We start from the raw sequence: 19,660 nt of genomic DNA, 5'->3' as shown, positions 1-19,660 counted from the left end.
CAGCTGCGGCAAAATGCTGCCGCCCGTCGTCTGATGACAACATCGATTGTGTTGTGAGTCACTTGATGTGCTGCTGACTAGATTGTAAACGACTCGTTAATCAACAGCGTGTAAGTAGGGTTCGCAAGCCGATCGTGCCGCAAACTTCTGGTAATGAAATTCTGTAGGCACGTGAATATCCTTGTTACTATAATTTTTAGGTGGGGCTTGATAGGTTGGGTGACGGAGACTTTAGAAAACAGAACGGAATGAAACAGACAAAGCGGAGGTAGAAACAGAAATTCAGGGAAGGATACTTAATGAGACGGAGAACGGGATGAAGAAGAGAGACAGAGAGAAAGAAAAAAGAAATTCAGTATTTAGTGGCTTCATCAGCCGTGCATTGCAAACGATCTCAGATAAGCAAACGTCATGTTCACCCCTGTGTAATTAAAGTTCTGACAACATGCCACTTTCTGAGATCAGTCATGCTGACGACCAGACGATTCATTGATCAGTCTCACACAGAAGAGGGATGGCAAGAGTTTTGAGATCTCTGGTACTATTTGCTGATTAATTAATAATAACCTAATAATCCTGCCACGTGACCCTTAGGTCACGTCCTGCAAGGCTCTTTTAATTAGATGTCATTCAATCGACCGATCAAACAGCACACTCGACAAGCCATTCTCAGAAGTCACATGACTCGACCCTCACCTGGGACTATTTTTGGTTTGGTTAACCTGACGACGTATCGCTGACGTTGCGAAACGGTCGCCTGACGAGATCACGTGACATGCTATGACGTTATCAGTACCCAATGAGCTGTCGGGTACAGCGGGTATATAATGCCCAGTTTCGACCGCACAACTTTGGAGCGGGCCGACTCGGACAGCAGAAGATTTGTGTGCCACCCCCTACTTCCCACTTCCGCCAGCAGCGTCATGCTGTTTGCCGTGGACTGGAAGTGGGTGCTGTCCCTCGACGGGATATCTTCCTAAGTTGATCGCTTACTTCGTTGCCTCCTGGGGTGTTCGTGCCTCGGGACAAACCAACTGGCAGTGTTGAGGACGAGGACTGTGACCGTCAAAGCAGCATGGCGTCCTCGCGTCTCGCTCTGCTCCCGGTTCTCACGTAGGGTTCGCGTCCGTAGCGACCTCGCCGTCACCTGCTGCAGGTGCTAAGAGGTGGGCGCGGCCTTGCCTGGGGACCACAGTCGTGCATGACCAGTCTTGCGAGACAAGGGGTAGGTCAAGTCGTCGTCATGGCGCGGACCTGACTCCTTTGCAATGTCTCCAAACTGTTTCATGTCGTTTGTGGTCTCTAGGACTGTCATCCACTTACCGAGAACACGTGAGCAGATGCGCAGTTTCCTTGCCTCTGTTGGCTGAGAGTCTTTTACGTTGACATGAAAAGCAGCATCCAACATACAGGTGTCGAAGGAAAATGATAGTAAGTTCTGTCCATCGTTTTCCACTTAATCTATTAAAATAAACGTAAACGATTTGTGTCTACCCACCTTTAGTTCCTATCTTATTTTGCTCAGACAAAAATGATGGTTTCTTTAGTGTCCAAAAATAATTCTATCTTTTAGAAAACAAAGGTTCCATCACAGAAATAAATAGAAGAGGGGCATGGTTCTCTTGCTACACCAATTAAAATAAGTTTTGTACGGCCGTTCAGGTTTTTAATTAAAAGGACGGTTCATGTTGGTATGACTGGTGCTTGTTTCCAGATTTTCATTGCGTTCGTCTTTAAAGGTCTGATGAGCGTTTATTACAAATCATCAACATTGCCTTAAACAGGAGTTTACCTGCTGCTCGATTCAACACTGCCAGCAGTGCCTGCTTTGTGGTTTTAAAGGAGGCAGTTAACCGTCACCCTAGAGATGATGGGACAGCACCCCCGTTTGATCATCACACCAAAATTGACCTGATGCCTTCTTGATAGAATTAACATGCTAATTCCTCTTCTTTCTTATTAATCTGCAAAAAATCCCAAAGATTTAAGCAACATGCTGTCTAAAGAACAGGCGGTCAGGGCTGTATGACACTGACAACACACACTGATTATGTGCCTGTACACTCTTCAAACCTACATTTAAAAAAGTGCAAATTCACCAACAAATGCAGAAGAGTTTTCCACACTTCTAAGGAGCTTTACTCTGTGCAGACTTTATTAAGTACATCCAACATTCATGGCGGTAAAACACTCGTAGTCAAAAGTAAGAATCATGGGTTCAAATCTTTCCCAAGCAACAGTACAACCTGTTTGCAGGTATACATTAATAAGCATGTCATCAAATACCCTTTTGTTTGCACAAAGCACCAATAATCATACATTATTTTTGTTGGTCACATTTGGATTCAGCCCAAATCTGACACTTTCTAGACATCCATCAAAGTTAACAAGGTAAGAAAGGTTTGATATACTTTGCCTATGCATCGCATTCCCCACTGGGACATTGGCATGTCAAACTAAGGAGACAAAAAAGGATGGGTGGATTATGCTCTGTCACTGCAGTCACTAGGACTTTCTATAAACTGGTTGCTTAAGTCATTTATCATCAGAAAATTCTGTTCCCAAAGTCAATGAAAAGATCTTAAGGATTCTTACACTGTTATTTTTTATCTTCAAAATTTTTCTCACATAATGAGTTTCCTCTGGTTTGTCTCTCACCAGCCAGTGATAACAACATACTACTGCTGCCAGCAGCAAGGATAAAACTACCCCAAGTCCAGGAACATGCCAAATTATTCAAAAGCAACAAAGTTCTTGTGTTCCTGTAACTAACATTTTTTATAGCAGTGTACGTATAACTGTGACATTGAAATGTTGAAGCTACGTTTGAAGCAATCACAACTCATGTACTCATCTCCAACAACAGCCTTTATACTCATGTTATGTTAAGGTACTTGCTACAAAAACAAGAGGTATTGCAAATACCAAGAGGGAAGATAGCTGCACTCTTTTTTTTGGTCAGCTTTACAAGTATTCTTCAGTTCCAAGGATTTCCCATGCCGAGTACAGCTAATCAGCATGGAAAAATTTGTGTTTTTGCTACAGTTTAGCTCCATTTATGGCTCATGGCAGTTAGCTGGCTGTTTATGCCCTCTCTTCTTGCCCCACTCTTTTTATCAACTTTTGATGAATCATTGGTCTGTCTTAAATCCATTCAAATACCATTTTAATGCATTTTTGCCCACATTACCAATCAGCACACAAACATGGCTTTTACAAAGATGAAACTTTTTCTCATCCATCAAGATAGTTCTTGATAAAAACACTTTATTTAACTTTTGGAGGCTGAGGCAACAGCGCCCATTCTGGTTGGATCCTGAGAAGGATAGTGAACAGGGGCAGGTCCAGATGGTCGAGGTGGCATTCCAGGTGGAGGTCGCATGGGCATTACACCAGGTGGTGGTGGTGGGAGGTGCATACCTGGACAACAAATTTAATACCATGACAGCATTCTTCCATATAAAACCAAATGACAGCTATTATGATCTGAGTTCTTTTATCTCGAAGGAAATAAAATGCATATGCCAGGGCCAACTAAGATAAAGACTGATGGTCCAGATGAATTTTTGCACAATAAGTTTGTAATTTCTTACACATACCTGGTGGAAATGGTCCACGTATAGGCATGCCAAACGGGTGCATGGGTGGGGGACCTCGTGGAGACATGCCCCGAGGAGGCATATGAGGCATAGCTGGTGAAGGACCTCCCCCAAGATTGAAGTAATTATTTGACAACTCTTCGGGAGGCATTGGTAGAGCTGAAACCATTCAAATATATAAAACAAATATAAGCACATCTTAAATCTAATTAAAAAAGTGAAATAAACTGCAGACTGTAAAATGCACAAAAAAAAAAAAAAAAAAAAAAATAAATAAATAAAAAGCTTTTAGATGTTTTCATTACTTCTTGGTCGACATAAAGTGCAGGTTACTTAGCTGTGACACTGTGTGATATAAATGTTCAATTAACATAAAGTTAGATGGAACATAAGAAGATGACTAAAAAAAATTGTAGAGCTCAACGATCCCTTTCAAACAGCTGAAGGCATTAGAAAGTATTCAAATATCTGGAAAAAAGTGGGGAAAAAAAAAGCAGAACTCTACCTCCTGGAAGACCAGGAACTGGCTCCAAAGGAAGATCGCCTTCCATATTATCTTTCCGAACCATGGACTGTTGTGCTTGCGATCGCCCCCACTTGATATTAAGCCGACGTCCATTTATGATCAGCTTATTAAAAGACTTGTCAGCGGCTGCCTCAGCAGATGAGCGAGATGTGAATTGTACAAATGCACACTGCTGTTTAATCACTATGTTGATGGATCGAATTTCCCCAAACTGGTAGAAATGGTCTCTGTGGGATAAACATTTTTAAAAATGGTCAAAACTAAACATAATCAGAAGTGCACATAAATGAAAACGTTACAATTCTTATGCTTACTACAGTACATCAAGCGTAGTGTAACATAATCAAAATGAAGTGCACATAAATGAAAACTTGATACTTTGAGCCTGGGCCTTGAGTTTTGATTCTGATACCTCTGTGGGCATGAATCTGACTCAATAGTTGCGGAAGTGGCAGACAAATATGGGCCCAGACTCAAAGGGTTAATGCTGTTATTTCATTGGAGCTTAGTAAACTATGATACAATTTAGCCAATAATTTTCCTTAATGTTTCACATTTTTAATTTCTCAAGAAATTCTTTAATGAAACCATCAAGCTAGTAACAAGTGCCATCACCACTCTCTACTAACAGTTTAGCAAGAACTAATAGGCAGCATTAGAACAAACTCTCCACCTGAGTTCCTTTTCCCCAACTTTGTCGCCAAGGTTGCCAACATATAGAGTGGTAACTGTTTTATCTTCTGGTGGCTCCAGCTTTGGCATGGAATTGTAGCGACCTAGAAGCTTCTCTGCTACTGGATCATTGATGCCATAGAACCTGTCTTTAATGTTCTGATCGGCCAATGGATCGTCAGGATCAGTTGGTTTTTCGTGTCTGAACCAAGACAGGTCACAAATATGAATTGTAAAAATATGCCAATAGAGCAATAATAAATCACAATGTGTGACTGGCAAATCATAGCACCAGTGTGATAAGACCAATATAAGAAAAGAACAAGTCTTAGAAAAAAAAAAAATTAACAAGCATATATGGAGTGGAAAATGTTTCTGAGCATTCAACTTTCTGATAGGATTAACAAAAACAGTTATGATGGCCACTCTGATTTTTTTTTTAAATTATAAAATAATAAAAAAAATTTGATGATGGTTTTTCTATCCCTGACTAATAAAGGAAATCAAATTCAACAGAATACCGACTAAAGCCCCCACAAATATTGGGAAAAAATGTTCATCTACCAAAAGAGACAAGCTTAGCCAACAGGATAAAGGAAATGCTTGACAAAGACAAAATTTACCTATACGGACACTCCTCGCCTCTTTTGCATTCACCTTTTACCCAAAAAGAACAAATGTGAGGCCGATTTCGTTTGTAATAGGGAGTTGTTCTGGCCAGTTTCAGCAGCATGTCACTAGGTGTTTGTGCTTTGCCTGTCAGAGCCCCTACAGGCGAAATTCCATCAGTATTGGCAATCTGCAACAGACATGTCACAGGCTTTAATTAAAAGAGCACTCATTTTAATCTAAGAAGCATGACAAAAGTATTTTTAAAAATTGGCAGACAGAAATCACAAAAGGAGAACTCCAATAAACTTCACACAATATCTTTATATTTTTATTCAAGAATAAAATTTGTTGCAATATAAGTAGACACATTTACTATACCTCTCTCTCCATGTTTTGAGTGTAGTATTCTTTATTAACATCAGACTTCGGCATGCTATCTTGTAGCTTCAAGGCTGAGTCACGCACTTGGACAGGTAAGCCTGTGCAAAAATAGGATTTCAAGTCAATGAACAATATAAAATTATGTACATTACAGGTCACAGGCTTCAGCCAAAAGAATATTTTAAAGCTCCTACACCAACATAAAAATTCAATAAAAAAAAAAAAAAAAACTCTTAAATATAAAATCAAACTGCTTTGTGTGTACGTCCCTTAAAATTTTTGTTCCCTTATTCCTTCATGGCTTAAAATAAATTTAGAGAATGTCATTAGATATTCTAAGAATTTTTTTTTTGCTTTTTTTTTTTTAAATATTCATGTGACAGAGAGAGAGAGAAATGCATTTGTCTAGTACAAGGATGCCCAACCTACAGCCTGTAGGCCACATCTGGCCTGAGAATTTTCTTATTTTCATAACTGTCATATTTAATGTGGTGATTCTGGCAAAACCACCATGTTTGGCCTGCGAGATTTTATATCATATCCTGTACAGCCCTCGGGCAAGAAAAGGTTGGGCACCACTGGTCTAGAAAAAGGCAGCCATTATTAAGACATGGTCCTTGTGAAATGTTACCTCCTAAATTAATGAATTCTTCTTCTTCCACTTCTTAAAACATAGTTTTCATAATTATAATTTTTAAAATTTTATATCAGCTATGTCTAGAATAAAATGGAAACTGTTCACAGGCTCCTGACGATATTTGAATGATCATGACCACAAACACCTAGCCTATGATTAAGTGCGGCCTATGGTCCACTGGGGGTGATTAGGAACAAGAAGATGATTAAGTGCTGGGATACAGTAGCAATTTTCAGAGAATCAGATACAAACTTACCATATTCTAAATCTAAGAGGCAGGTCTGGCAGACGTTTTTTAGTTTGCTGCAAGTCTGACACACCTCAGTTTTCTTGAATCGCATTCGAGCCCCAGGACACCAACGGAACACTGTGAAGGGTCGACCGCATGTCTTGCACTCCTTGCCATATTTTTCCTTTGTCTGTTAACAACATTAGAGAATCAGCAAGCCTACCAGAATCCAAATTAAAAATACAAATCAGATGTTTAAATAATTATTGCACAAGACCTATATGCTTTCTACACTTTATATAAACTCAGATAACCAAATACTTTTGCTTCAATCAACAAGGAATAGATATCTTACTGACTTTTTAACAGGTTTTTTTTTCTTTTTCTTCATTTTCAAGGTACACTTATTTAAATTTTTAAATAATATATGAATTTTTTAAGTATTTCATTTTGAATTTCTAAGAAATCTTCCTAAATTTTGGGCCAATTAAAAAAAACTTATCAAACTTATTTAATTTATAAATCTTTCAAACATCATCACAGATCACTAAAAAGTCATCAGTGCGAATATTGAGGATAAATTGTACCAATGAAAAATAAAATTGTATAAAAATATCTTATTGTTCGTTACTTTATGAGTTCATATTCATGAAGTTCAGAATTAGAATTATTTATTAATTACTGAATAAAGTTACCCTAGTGATTAAAGTCAAGATGACATGGAAAAAGTCTTGTGAAAAGGTGTACACCTTAAACCATTAGTATTATGTTAATAATAAAAAAAAGGACTTCCTGCAATAACTACAGAAATTTTTTTCAGCCCAGAAATTATTGCAGCTTAGCTGAAATCAACTCCTTTTTTTCCCACAATGAAACATAATATCAATGTTAAGAGCTAAAAAATATCTATTTCATGCAATCAATTTTGTCACCAACTTTCTGCCCTCTGACCCATACAATTACTTTCCCTGGTTACCTGCTAAATTTTGTTCACAGACAACACATCATATGGCAATCGCTGCCAAAGAAGTTGACAAGCTAATGATCTGTGTGAAAAATAAAAGAATGCCATTGCAAAGCTGAATAAGTTTTTATTAGTGTCAAATGCACTGAGACTGGATGACAGTAGATTTTTACAAAATCTGGCACACAAGCAAAGCCAGAACCCAGGAAGCACTCAAAGGTAGGATGCAAGCAAGACAAAGCTTGTTTGCATCTTAATTTTAAGATTTTCGTACTTCTTAAAGATTGCAGGTTATTAACTTTGGCTATGCTGACCAGTCAGAAAAATTGCCTACAGTACCCCAGGTATGCCAGGCATTTATCTTGTCTTATGGATTTGCCAATGTCATGTATTAGGGCCAAGCACATAAATTAAAAAGTAACCTAGAAACATTTCAGAAGACAATATAAACACTGTAGTATTCAAATTATTAATAAGATATTAAACACTGCTAAGGATAACATTCTTTTCAACTGTAAAATTTCCACCATTCATATTGTTCATGTACTAATACTCAACACACTTATGTTGTGGTAAAGCATTTATTACTACTAATAAAGTAAAATGCCACTTTGAAATGCCAAATCTACATAACTAGCTGCAATAATGTTGCACTTACCATTCGGATGTAAGGGTTGTCCCCAAGACATGTCTGGCACAAAATGGGAAACTCCTTCAAAAATAGATATTGCACAAATGTTACATTTTGTCTTGATTTAGCATCTGTCTGTATGGTTTGCATTTTTTGCACATATCGCTTTATATCGTGATATAAACCAAATCATTCAGCGTACACTGCAGCAGTAATGTTGGGTAGGGCTATCATAAAGGACTGTAATGACTTTCCAAAACTGTATTGTGTAAGCTATAAATCTTTCCTATCCTTTCCAAAGGTACGTTTTACCAGCTTGGGTATTAAAAAAAAAAAAATTGATGGACAATACAAAGCTCTTATTGAAGATGAAGAGCTCACATGTTGTAGTACAAGGAGAAAGTGAGTTCAGTGCCACAATACCATTTATCTTGCCCTAATGGAGCATTTAGAGGTATGTTTTTAGCTCCGTTTATGATTCTCTTAGACGTTACAGTTAATAATGCAAACGACAAAATCCACCTAACTTTCAATCAAACTTGCTAGTTATAGTGACAACTTTTCTAAATTTTTTTGTACCAATATTGTAATTTTCATTATTGTTTGTATTTTATAACGGTAGTAGTGTAGAGTGTTTCTAGTACTAATAAACTAGATTACATTCGGAATTATTTGAATACAGATGTAGTGCTTGTACAACTGTCGAAATAGCTTATTTTTCAAATAGTTTAACATACAGATATCTTTCATGATAAATTCTAGCAAATGTACACTTACAGAGTCTTCCCAGTTTTGTCTGTTATATGTATTCGCACTTTTAGACGTCGCCATCTTCGTGTATACGATCGGAAGTGCAAGACGACCAATCAGAGAGCTGCTTTTATATTCGGGTAATCAAAAAATGAAAAGGCTGAAAAACAATCTTCATAGCAGCAAAAGCTTCGGTATCTCGGGCCTGGGTAAAATTATCTATCAACAGACACTTTTAGTCCGTGACTCGCAACGGGACTGCGCAACAGGACAGGTCAAATGTTTTACTGCAAATATTTCATAAGCGGCAGCATGTATAGATGCTGCAATTTACAGGGATGATTATTTTGCAATTATCTGTCAATCTGTGTAATAAAACCCCAAAACTATTAAGTATGGTCTTTAACTTACAGATAAGATCTTTTACTCAATCACTGGGGGGAAAAAATCACCTTTCTAATCCTTTAATAGTATTGGAGGCTATAAGGTGATACCCATGGGAATTTCTTTTCTCTCGATCGTCTTTTTCTCATTTATCTTTCAGTCAGTTTATCTGTCTCTCACACACCCATGTCTACACTTATAGAGAGTAAAAAGCATTGTGACACAGATAAACCATACGAACACACCCGGGACCCTATTTTCGGTTTGGTTAACCTGACGACGTATCGCTGATGTTGCGAAACCAGTCTCCTGACGCGACAAGATCTATTTTCTTACGTGATCATGTGACATGCTATGACGTTATCAGTACCCAATAAGCTGTCGGGTACAGAGGGTATAATAATGCCCAGTTTCGACCGCACAACTTTGGAGCGGGCCGACTCGGACAGCAGAAGATTTGTGTGCCACCCCCCTACTTCCCACCTCCGCCAGCAGCGTCATGCTGTTTGCCGTGGACTGGAAGTGGGTGCTGTCCCTCGACGGGCAATCTTCTTAAGTTGATCGCTTACTTCGTTGCCTCCTGGGGTGTTCGTGCCTCGGGACAAACCAACTGGCAGTGTTGAGGACGAGGACTGTGACCGTCAAAGCAGCATGGCGTCCTCGCGTCTCGCTCTGCTCCCGGTTCTCACGTAGGGTTCGCGTCCGTAGCGACCTCGCCGTCACCTGCTGTAGGTGCTAAGAGGTGGGCGCGGCCTTGCCTGGGGACCACAGTCGTGCATGACCAGTCTTGCGAGACAAGGGGTAGGTCTAGTCGCCGTCATGGCGCGGACCTGACTCCTTTGCAATGTCTCCAAACTGTTTCATGTCGTTTGTGGTCTCTAGGACTGTCATCCACTTACCGAGAACACGTGAGCAGATGCGCAGTTTCGATCCTTGCCTCTGTTGGCTGAGAGTCTTTTACGTTGATATGAAGAGCAGCATCCAATATACAGGTGTCGAAGGAAAATGATAGTAAGTTCTATCCATCGTTTTCCATTAATTAATTAATTTTCCATCTATTAAAATAACTGTAAATATTTTCGTGGCTATCGACCTTTCGTTTATAACTTATTCTGAGTTTGATTTTGTTCAGACAAAAATGATTGTATTAATGTCCAAAAATAATTCTATCTTTTAGAAAAACAAAGGTTACAGCTTAACATATATCAACTGTAAGAGGCCGCAACAAGGTTGTTAATTACTATAAATCCTTTTTAGAGAAACTGAAAGGTTTTTTTCGACTTCTTTTGTTCTTGTTTGGGATTTCCAATCCCATCAGAGATTAGTGCACTGATTTCCCCTTAATAATGTTGGCGATCCAAATAAACATAATTTTAATGAGTTTTGAAGCTAATTGAGGCAGCGGTTAAATAAATGAGCATGTAAAGCTGTGCAAAGAACAATTAGCTTTAACATTAAAGCCTTATAATCAAAATAGTGCCAGTGAGCGGAAAGGCTTCGTTTTCGAGTCTCTGGCATTCCTGAAATCGGTGTCAGACTGTCAAATTTTCCGTCACATGACAGTAAAGTTCTTAAAGGACTTGACTAAATCTTTGGCTGTTCTGGTCATAATGTTGGTGTTGTTGGTACAAGATGCTAATCTCTAAGTCAAGTCATTGCATGTTGTTTCCTTTTGTCTGCTGGGGTATCAGATGTAGTCTGTTGGTGCTCAACACTGCCAGTACAGAGGGAAACGTCATTCAAACCCAGAATGAGGCAACATAGTAAGTGAAATCAGTTTATGGTGAGACTACAGGTGACGGGGCAGCACCCCTTTCTGATCTTGACAGCAGCATTGACTGAACGCTTTATCAACTTGTTTTTGTTGGCTTAAATATATCTACTCTCCTATTGTCGTCAACTTTGTATTATCAGCAAAATAAAAAGATATTACTAAATACATTGCACTTAAAGTGATTCTTGAAAGTATCATACACAAACAACATTGTGCAGCAAGCATTACCATGGTGGAAGGTAAGACTACTGTGGGAGAGACCACTGTGTATCTTGATGCTAAGAACAAATAAGAGAAAGGACTGCATGTCTTGTTTGCAAGTACATGTATACATTATTAAGCGTGTCATCAAATACCCTTTTGTTGGCACAAAGCACCAATAATCATACATTACTTTTGTTGGTCACATATGGATTCAGCTCAAATCTGACACTTTCTAGACATCCATCAAAGTTAACAAGGTAAGAAAGGTTTGATATACTTTGTCTATGCATCGCATTCCCCACTGGGACATTGGCATGTCAAACCAAGGAGACAAAAAAGGATGGGTGGATGATGCTCTATCACTGCAGTCACTAGAACTTTCTATAAACTGGTTGCTTAAGTCATTTATCATCAGAAAATTCTTTTCCCAATGTTAATGAAAAGATCTTAAGGATTCTTACACTGTTATCTTTTTATCTTCAAAATTTTTCTCACTAAATCAGTTTCCTCTGGTTTGTTGCTCACCAGCCCTCTTTTCTTGCCCCACTCTTTTTATCAACTTTTGATGAATCATTGGTCTGTCTTAAATCCATTCAAATACCATTTTAATGCATTTTTTGCCCACATTACCAATCAGCACCCAAACGCGGCTTTTACAAAGATGAAACTTTTATTTGAACTTTTCTCATCCATCAAGATAGTTCTTGATAAAAAACACTTTATTTTAACTTTTGGAGGCTGAGGCAACAGCGCCCATTCTGGTTGGATCCTGAGAAGGATAGTGAACAGGGGCAGGTCCAGATGGTCGAGGTGGCATTCCAGGTGGAGGTCGCATGGGCATTACACCAGGTGGTGGTGGTGGGAGGTGCATACCTGGACAACAAATTTAATACCATGACAGCATTCTTCCATATGAAACCAAATGACAGCTATTATGATCTGAGTTCTTTTATTTTGAAGGAAATAAAATGCATATGCCAGGGTCAACTAAGATAAAGATTGATGGTCCAGATGGATTTTTGCACAATAAGCTTTTAAACTCTTACACATACCTGGTGGAAATGGTCCACGTATAGGCATGCCAAACGGGTGCATGGGTGGGGGACCTCGTGGAGACATGCCCCGAGGAGGCATAGCTGGTGAAGGACCTCCCCCAAGATTGAAGAAATTATTTGCCAACTCTTCGGGAGGCATTGGTAGAGCTGAAACCAATTCAAATAAATAAAACAAATATAAGCAACTCTTAAATCTAATTAAAAAAGTGAAATAAACTGCAGACTACAACATACACAACTCAAAACAAAAAAACAAAAAAGCTTTTAGATGTTTTCATTATTTCTTGGTTGACACAAAGTGCAGGTTACTTAGCTGTGTGATATAAATGTTCAATTAAAATAAAGTTAGATGGAATATAAGTAGACGACTAAAGAAACTTGCAGAGCTCAATGATCCCTTTTAAACAGATGAAGGCATTCAAAATATCTGAAAAAGGCGGGGAAAATAAAGCAGAACTCTACCTCCTGGAAGACCAGGAACTGGCTCCAAAGGAAGATCGCCTTCCATATTATCTTTCCGAACCATGGACTGTTGTGCTTGCGATCGCCCCCACTTGATATTAAGCCGACGTCCATTTATGATCAGCTTATTAAAAGACTTGTCAGCGGCTGCCTCAGCAGATGAGCGAGATGTGAATTGTACAAATGCACACTGCTGTTTAATCACTATGTTGATGGATCGAATTTCCCCAAACTGGTAGAAATGGTCTCTGTGGGATAAACATTTTTAAAAATGGTCAAAACTAAACATAATCAGAAGTGCACATAAATGAAAACTTTAAAATCTTACTACAGTACATCAAGCGTAGTGTAACATAATCAAAATGAAGTGCACATAAACGAAAACTTGATACTTTGAGCCTGGGCCTTGAGTTTTGATTCTGATACCCCTGTGGGCATGAATCTGACTCAATAGTTGCGGAAGTGGCAGACAAATATGGGCCCAGACTCAAAGGGTTAATGCTGTTATTTCATTGGAGCTTAGTAAACTATGATACAATTTAGCCAATCATTTTCCTTAATGTTTCACATTTTTAATTTCTCAAGAAATTCTTTAATGAAACCATCAAGCTAGTAACAAGTCCCATCACCACTCTCTACTAACAGTTCAGCAAGAGTTAATAGGCAACTTAGGACAAACTCTCCACCTGATTTCTTTTTCCCCAACTTTGTCGCCAAGGTTGCCAACATATAGAGTGGTAACTGTTTTATCTTCTGGTGGCTCCAGCTTTGGCATGGAATTGTAGCGACCTAGAAGCTTCTCTGCTACTGGATCATTGATGCCATGGAACCTGTCTTTAATGTTCTGATCGGCCAATGGATCGTCAGGATCAGTTGGTTTTTCGTGTCTGAACCAAGACAGGTAACAAATATGAATTGTCAAAATATGCCAATAAAACAAAAATAAATCACAATGTGAGACTGGCAAATCATAGCATCCGTGTGATAAGACCAATATAAGAAAAGATCAAGTCTTAGAAAAAAAAAATTAACATTCATATATGGAGTGGAAAATGTTTCTGAGCATATAACTTTCTGACAGGATTAACAAAAACAGTTATGATGGCCACTCTGATTTTTTTTGTTAAATTATAAAATAATAATAAAAATACTTGATGATGGTTCTTCCATCCATGACTCATCAGGGAAATCAAATTCAACAGAATACTGACTAAAACCCTGTCAAACATTGGGAAAAAATGTTCATCTACCAAAAGAGACAAACATAGCCAACAGGATATAGGAACTGCTTGACAAAGACAAAATTTACCTATACGGACACTCCTCGCCTCTTTTGCATTCACCTTTTACCCAAAAAGAACAAATGTGAGGCCGATTTCGTTTGTAATAGGGAGTTGTTCTGGCCAGTTTCAAGCAGCATGTCACTAGGTGTTTGTGCTTTGCCTGTCAGAGCTCCTACAGGCGAAATTCCATCAGTATTGGCAATCTGCAACAGACATGTCACAGGCTTTAATTAAAAGAGCACTCATTTTAATCTAAGAAGCATGACAAAAGTATTTTTAAAAATTGGCAGACAGAAATCACAAAAGGAGAACTCCAATAAACTTCACACAATATCTTTATATTTTTATTCAAGAATAAAATTTGTTGCAATATAAGTAGACACATTTACTATACCTCTCTCTCCATGTTTTGAGTGTAGTATTCTTTATTAACATCAGACTTCGGCATGCTTTCTTGTAGCTTCAAGGCTGAGTCACGCACTTGGACAGGTAAACCTGTGCAAAAATAGGATTTCAAGTCAATGAACAATATAAAATTATGTAAATTACAGGTCACAGGCTTCAGCCAAAGCAATATTTTAAAGCTCCTACACCAACATAAAAATTCAATTAAAAAAAACTCTTAAATATAAAACCTTCAAAATGTTTTGCATGTATGTCCCTTAAAATTTTTGTTCCCTTATCTCTTAATAGCTTAAAATAAATTTACAGAATGCTGTATGATATTCTAAGAATTTTTTTGTTTTTTGCTTTTTTTAAAAAAAATATGCATGTGACAGAGAGTCAGAGAGAGAAATGCATTTGTCTAGTACATGGGTGCCCAGCCTACGGCCCCATCTGACCAGCGAATTTGAACCTAACACAACGTAATGTCATATTTAGTGTTGTGATTCTGGCAACCCTCAGGCAAGAAAAAGGCAGCCATTATTAAGACATGGTCCTTGTGAAATGTTACCTGCTAAATAAATGAATTCTTCTTCTTCCACTTCTTAAAACATAGTTTTCATAATTATAATTTTTAATATTTTATATCTGCTATGACTAGAATAAAATGGAAACTGTTCACAGGCTCCTGATATTGGAATGATCATGACCACAAACACCTAGCCTATGATTAAGTGCGGCCTATGGTCCACTGGGGTGATTAGGAACAAGAAGAAGATGATTAAGTGATGGGATACAGTAGCAATTTTCAGAGAACCAGATCCAAACTTACCATATTCTAGATCTAAGAGGCAGGTCTGGCAGACGTTTTTCACTTTGCTGCAAGTCTGACACACCTCAGTTTTCTTGAATCGCATTCGGGCCCCAGGACACCAACGGAACACTGTGAAGGGTCGGCCGCATGTCTTGCACTCCTTGCCATATTTTTCCTTTGTCTGTTAACAACATTAGAGAATCAGCAAGCCTACCAGTATTGAAATTAGAATACAGATCAGATGTTAAAATAATTATTCCACAAGACTTATATGCTTTCTACACTTTATATAAACTCAGAAAACCAATTACTTTTGCTTCAACAAAAAATTAGATTTTTAACAGGTTTTTTTTTCTTTTTTCTTATTTTCAAGGTACACATATTTAAAACAAATGAAGAATTTCATATTCTAAGATGAATTCCTAAATTTTGGGCCTATTAAAAAAACTTATCAAACTTACTAAATTTATAAAGTCACCAGTGCAAATATTATTGTTGAATTATACCAATGAAAAACAAGCCGGTGAAAGACAAAAACGGCAAGACCATAACAAATGATGCAGAGCAAAGAGACCGCTGGATGGAGCACTTCGAAGAGATGCTGAATAGACCTCACCCACCATCTTTACCTGACATACCACCAGCAACTGCACAACTTCACGTCAACACAAGCCCTCCCACTAAGACAGAAATCATCAAAGCTATCAAAAGCATGAAAAATGGCAAAACAGCAGGCCCGGACGGCATACCTCCCGAAGCATTAAAGGCAGACCCAGAAACAACAGCAACAATTTTACAGCCCCTCCTACACAAGATCTGGGAACAAGAGCTAGTCCCAGCAGACTGGAAATTAGGCCACCTGGTCAAACTACCAAAGAAAGGAGACCTGTCCCAGTGCAACAACTGGCGGGGAATCATGCTGCTGTCCATCCCCAGCAAAGTCCTGACAAGGATAATACTAGAGAGACTGAAGAAGGCACTAGACATGAGAATGAGACCAGAACAAGCAGGGTTTCGCCAGGACAAATCATGCACTGACCACATTGCAACCCTTCGTATCATCATAGAACAGTCCATCGAATGGCAATCCTCCCTTTATATAACCTTTGTGGACTTTGAGAAGGCCTTCGACAGTGTAGACAGGGACGTCATCTGGAGACTGATGAACCACTATGGTATTCCACCTAAATTCATAAACATCGTCCAGGGATTGTACGAAGACTCATCCTGCCAAGTTATCCATAATGGCAAGCTCACTGGACCTTTTGTGGTGAAGACTGGTGTGAGACAGGGTTGCATACTATCACCGACAATCTTCCTGATGGTCATAGACTGGGTTATGCGTAAGACGACCCAAGACAACAACACCGGTATCCAGTGGACCTTCACTAAACAGCTAGAAGACCTGGACTTTGCAGATGACATTAGTCTCCTATCTCATCGGCAGCAGCATGCACAAACCAAACTGAGCAAGCTAGCAGAGGAAGCAGAAAAGACCGGCTTAAAGATCAACAAAAAGAAGACCGAAGTGATGAAATTCAACAACAAGCAGGAACTCCCAATTCAACTTCAAGGAGAGAACATCCTAGAAACAGACCGCTTCACATATCTGGGGAGCATCGTCAGCAAGGATGGTGGAGCGGACGACGACATCAGAAGCCGCATAAACAAGGCCAGGCATGCTTTCAACAGTCTGCGCCCCATCTGGAACTCCCGAGCATTATCCCTTCGCAGCAAGACCCGCATATTTAACACCAATGTGAAGGCAGTCCTACTGTATGGCTCTGAAACTTGGAGAGTGACAAACACCATCAACAACAAGCTCCAGACCTTTACCAACCAATGCCTTCGCCATATTTTGAGAATAAGATGGCCTGAGAGGATCTCCAACAGCAGCCTGTGGGAAAGAACTAACCAGAATGCCACTAGTCAAGACATCAAAAAGCGCAAGTGGGGCTGGATAGGACACACCCTGCGCAAACCAGCTGACACCATTGCCAGGCAGGCACTTGACTGGAACCCGCAGGGGAAGAGGAAAGTTGGGAGGCCAAAACAGACTTGGAGAAGATCAGTAGAGAGCGAGGCAAAGGCTGCCGGAACCACATGGGCCCAACTGAGGGGGGCTGCCCAAAACCGGGTTCGCTGGCGAGGTGTTGTTGCGGCCCTATGCTCCTCGAGGAGTAGCAAGGAATGATGATGATGATGATACCAATGAAAAATAAAATTGTATAAAAATATCTCATTGTCCTTTGCTTTATGTGTTCATATTCATAAAGTTCAGAATTAGAATTCTTTAAAGTTCAGAAAAAGAATTATTTATTAATTACTGAATAAAGTCACCATAGTAATTACAGTCTAGATGACATGTACTAATACTCAAAACACTAATGCTGTGGTGAAGTATTTATTATTACTAATAAAATAAAATGCCACTTTGAAATGCCAAATCTACAACACTAGCTGCAATAATGTTGCACTTACCATTCGGATGTAAGGGTTGTCCCCAAGACATGTCTGGCACAAAATGGGAAACTCCTTCAAAAACAGATATTGCATGAATGTTACGTTATGTCTTGATTTAGTATCTGTCTGTATGGTTTGCATTTTTTGCAGATATCGCTTTATATCGTGATATAAACCAAACCTGTAAATTTCAGCCTCCAAAACCCATCTGTTAATTATTCACTAGCAAAGTACAAGATTTGCACCTGTGATTAATGAGCACTGGTAACAGTGTTCTACATCATGCTAGTGCACCATTCACACGGTTGCCAGCAATCAATACCAAACGGTGAGAGAATAAGCGGCAGTTTGGATTATTTGGACGTTGAAAGTTTGCATTTCTCGTGCTAAAGTGGAGTTTTTCAGAACCACAAGAAATGCACATTTTAAGTGTCCAAATAATCTGAATTGTCTTTCATTCTAGCATAACGTAGTACAACACTGTTACTCGTGCTCATTGATCACTGGTGCTCATCTTAGCAGACAATTAATGAATAGGTAATTACAAATTATTCAGGCTGGTCTTTAAATCCACCATAGAAACAAAACTCCTTAGTTTACAAAACTTCAAAACTCCTACTGTCCAAATCATAGAGCAAAATACCCTCACTATACCTGAAAGTGCCAAAGAATCAGTTCAAATACGCTTAGTACCAAATATTATAAACCCTCCCCCATACTTTCACGCTATATTAACCTTTCTCATTTCCTTAATAACCATTCCCACACTGTTGTTTACAATTGTGAGTAGGCGTGTAGCATCTCAGGCAAGCAATGCTGGTTCTCATTTCAGAGTAAATACATATATTATTTACTGTAATTTATATTAATTATATTTTTATTGTTAGCGTTAATATTAGAAATATTTTTATACACTTTGGGCTTTTTTCATCTCAAAATTCATAATATATATGTATTTTCCACTGATCGAATTTTGTAGAAAATCTCCGATTAAGTGTAGATCCCGAATCATTTTTCCCATTTATTTCTTATAAAAACCCACGAAATAGTGAAGCCGTGAAAGGTGAGGGATTACTGTATACCTGAAATTGTCAGAGAATCAGGTCAAATTTGACAAAAGGAAACCAGAAAGAAGATACATTCAGCATACACTGCAGCAGTAATGCTGGGTATGGCTATCAAAATGACTGTAATGACTTTCCAAATCTGTATTGTGTAAGCCATAGGATCTTTCCTATCCTGTCCAAAGGTACGTTTTACCAGCTTGGGTATAAAAAAAAATGTATGGACAATACAAAGCTCTTACTGAAGAGAAGAGCCCACATGTTGTAGTACGAGGAGAAAGTTTGTTCAGTGCCACGATGCCATTCTAAGGTATTTTTTTTAGCTCCCTTTGTGATACTGTTAGACGATACAGTTAATTAGGCAAACGACAAAATCCACCTAACTTTCAATCAAACTTGTTAGTTATAGTGACAACTTTTCTAAATTTGTTGTACCAATATTGTAATTTTCATTATTGTTTGCATTTTATAGCGGTAGTAGTGTAGAATGTTTCTAGTACATCCGGAATTATTTCAATACAGATGTAGTGCATGTATAACTGTCGAAATAGCTTATTTTTCAAATAGTTTAACATACAGATATCTTTCATAATAAATGCTAGCAAATGTACACTTACAGAGTCTTCCCAATTTTGTCTGTTATAAGTATTCGCACTTTTGGACATCGCCATCTTCGTGTATCCACGGGCGTGTGTAGGTGATTGCTGTCTGTCTGCCAAGACCAACGCTCAGCCTCTCGTGAAGTGATCTGCTGTTAGTCTCGGCGAGCCGT

At 38.7% G+C, this 19,660-nt stretch overlaps 2 protein-coding genes and 1 long non-coding RNA gene across 3 annotated transcripts; 1 reads left to right on the top strand and 2 right to left on the bottom strand.

Annotated features, from left to right (window-relative positions):
- Positions 1-2,111: 2,111 nt before the first annotated feature.
- Positions 2,112-9,128, bottom strand: LOC112553291 (pre-mRNA-splicing factor RBM22-like). Its single transcript, XM_025220408.1, has 9 exons — positions 9,029-9,128; positions 8,279-8,332; positions 6,684-6,846; positions 5,788-5,888; positions 5,421-5,596; positions 4,799-4,999; positions 4,105-4,352; positions 3,600-3,758; positions 2,112-3,420 (listed from the first exon to the last, which is right to left on the bottom strand). The coding sequence occupies exons 1-9, from the start codon at positions 9,080-9,082 to the stop codon at positions 3,272-3,274; spliced, it is 1,305 nt and encodes a 434-aa protein (XP_025076193.1). The 5' UTR covers positions 9,083-9,128; the 3' UTR covers positions 2,112-3,271.
- A 130-nt stretch (positions 9,129-9,258) lies between these two features.
- On the top strand, positions 9,259-11,322 carry LOC112553410. Its single transcript, XR_003097046.1, has 2 exons — positions 9,259-10,396; positions 11,083-11,322. It is a non-coding gene; the product is annotated as an uncharacterized LOC112553410 (long non-coding RNA).
- A 692-nt stretch (positions 11,323-12,014) lies between these two features.
- Positions 12,015-19,660, bottom strand: LOC112553296 (pre-mRNA-splicing factor RBM22-like). The gene is given in 10 exon segments (XM_025220411.1): positions 12,015-12,236; positions 12,416-12,565; positions 12,881-13,128; positions 13,567-13,767; positions 14,190-14,293; positions 14,295-14,366; positions 14,558-14,658; positions 15,380-15,542; positions 17,843-17,896; positions 19,506-19,660. Coding segments are annotated over 10 exon segments (1,296 nt in total). The 5' UTR covers positions 19,560-19,660; the 3' UTR covers positions 12,015-12,087.

The sequence above is a fragment of the Pomacea canaliculata genome, linkage group LG1 (assembly GCF_003073045.1).
Source record: "Pomacea canaliculata isolate SZHN2017 linkage group LG1, ASM307304v1, whole genome shotgun sequence".
Classification (NCBI taxonomy): Eukaryota; Metazoa; Mollusca; class Gastropoda; order Architaenioglossa; family Ampullariidae; genus Pomacea; species Pomacea canaliculata.
Note: the sequence above shows the minus strand (reverse complement) of the source record. Positions and strands in the feature narration are given on the sequence as shown.

Bases quoted from the DNA above. Each gene is read 5' to 3' on its own strand.
- LOC112553291 (XM_025220408.1), bottom strand. From the start codon at position 9,082: ATGGCGACGTCTAAAAGTGCGAATACATATAACAGACAAAACTGGGAA. The intron at 6,847-8,278 runs GTAAGTGCAACA...TGTTGTTAACAG, and splicing joins ACAACCCTTACATCCGAATG to ACAAAGGAAAAATATGGCAA. The intron at 5,889-6,683 runs GTAAGTTTGTAT...ATTTTTGCACAG, and splicing joins CCTCTTAGATTTAGAATATG to GCTTACCTGTCCAAGTGCGT.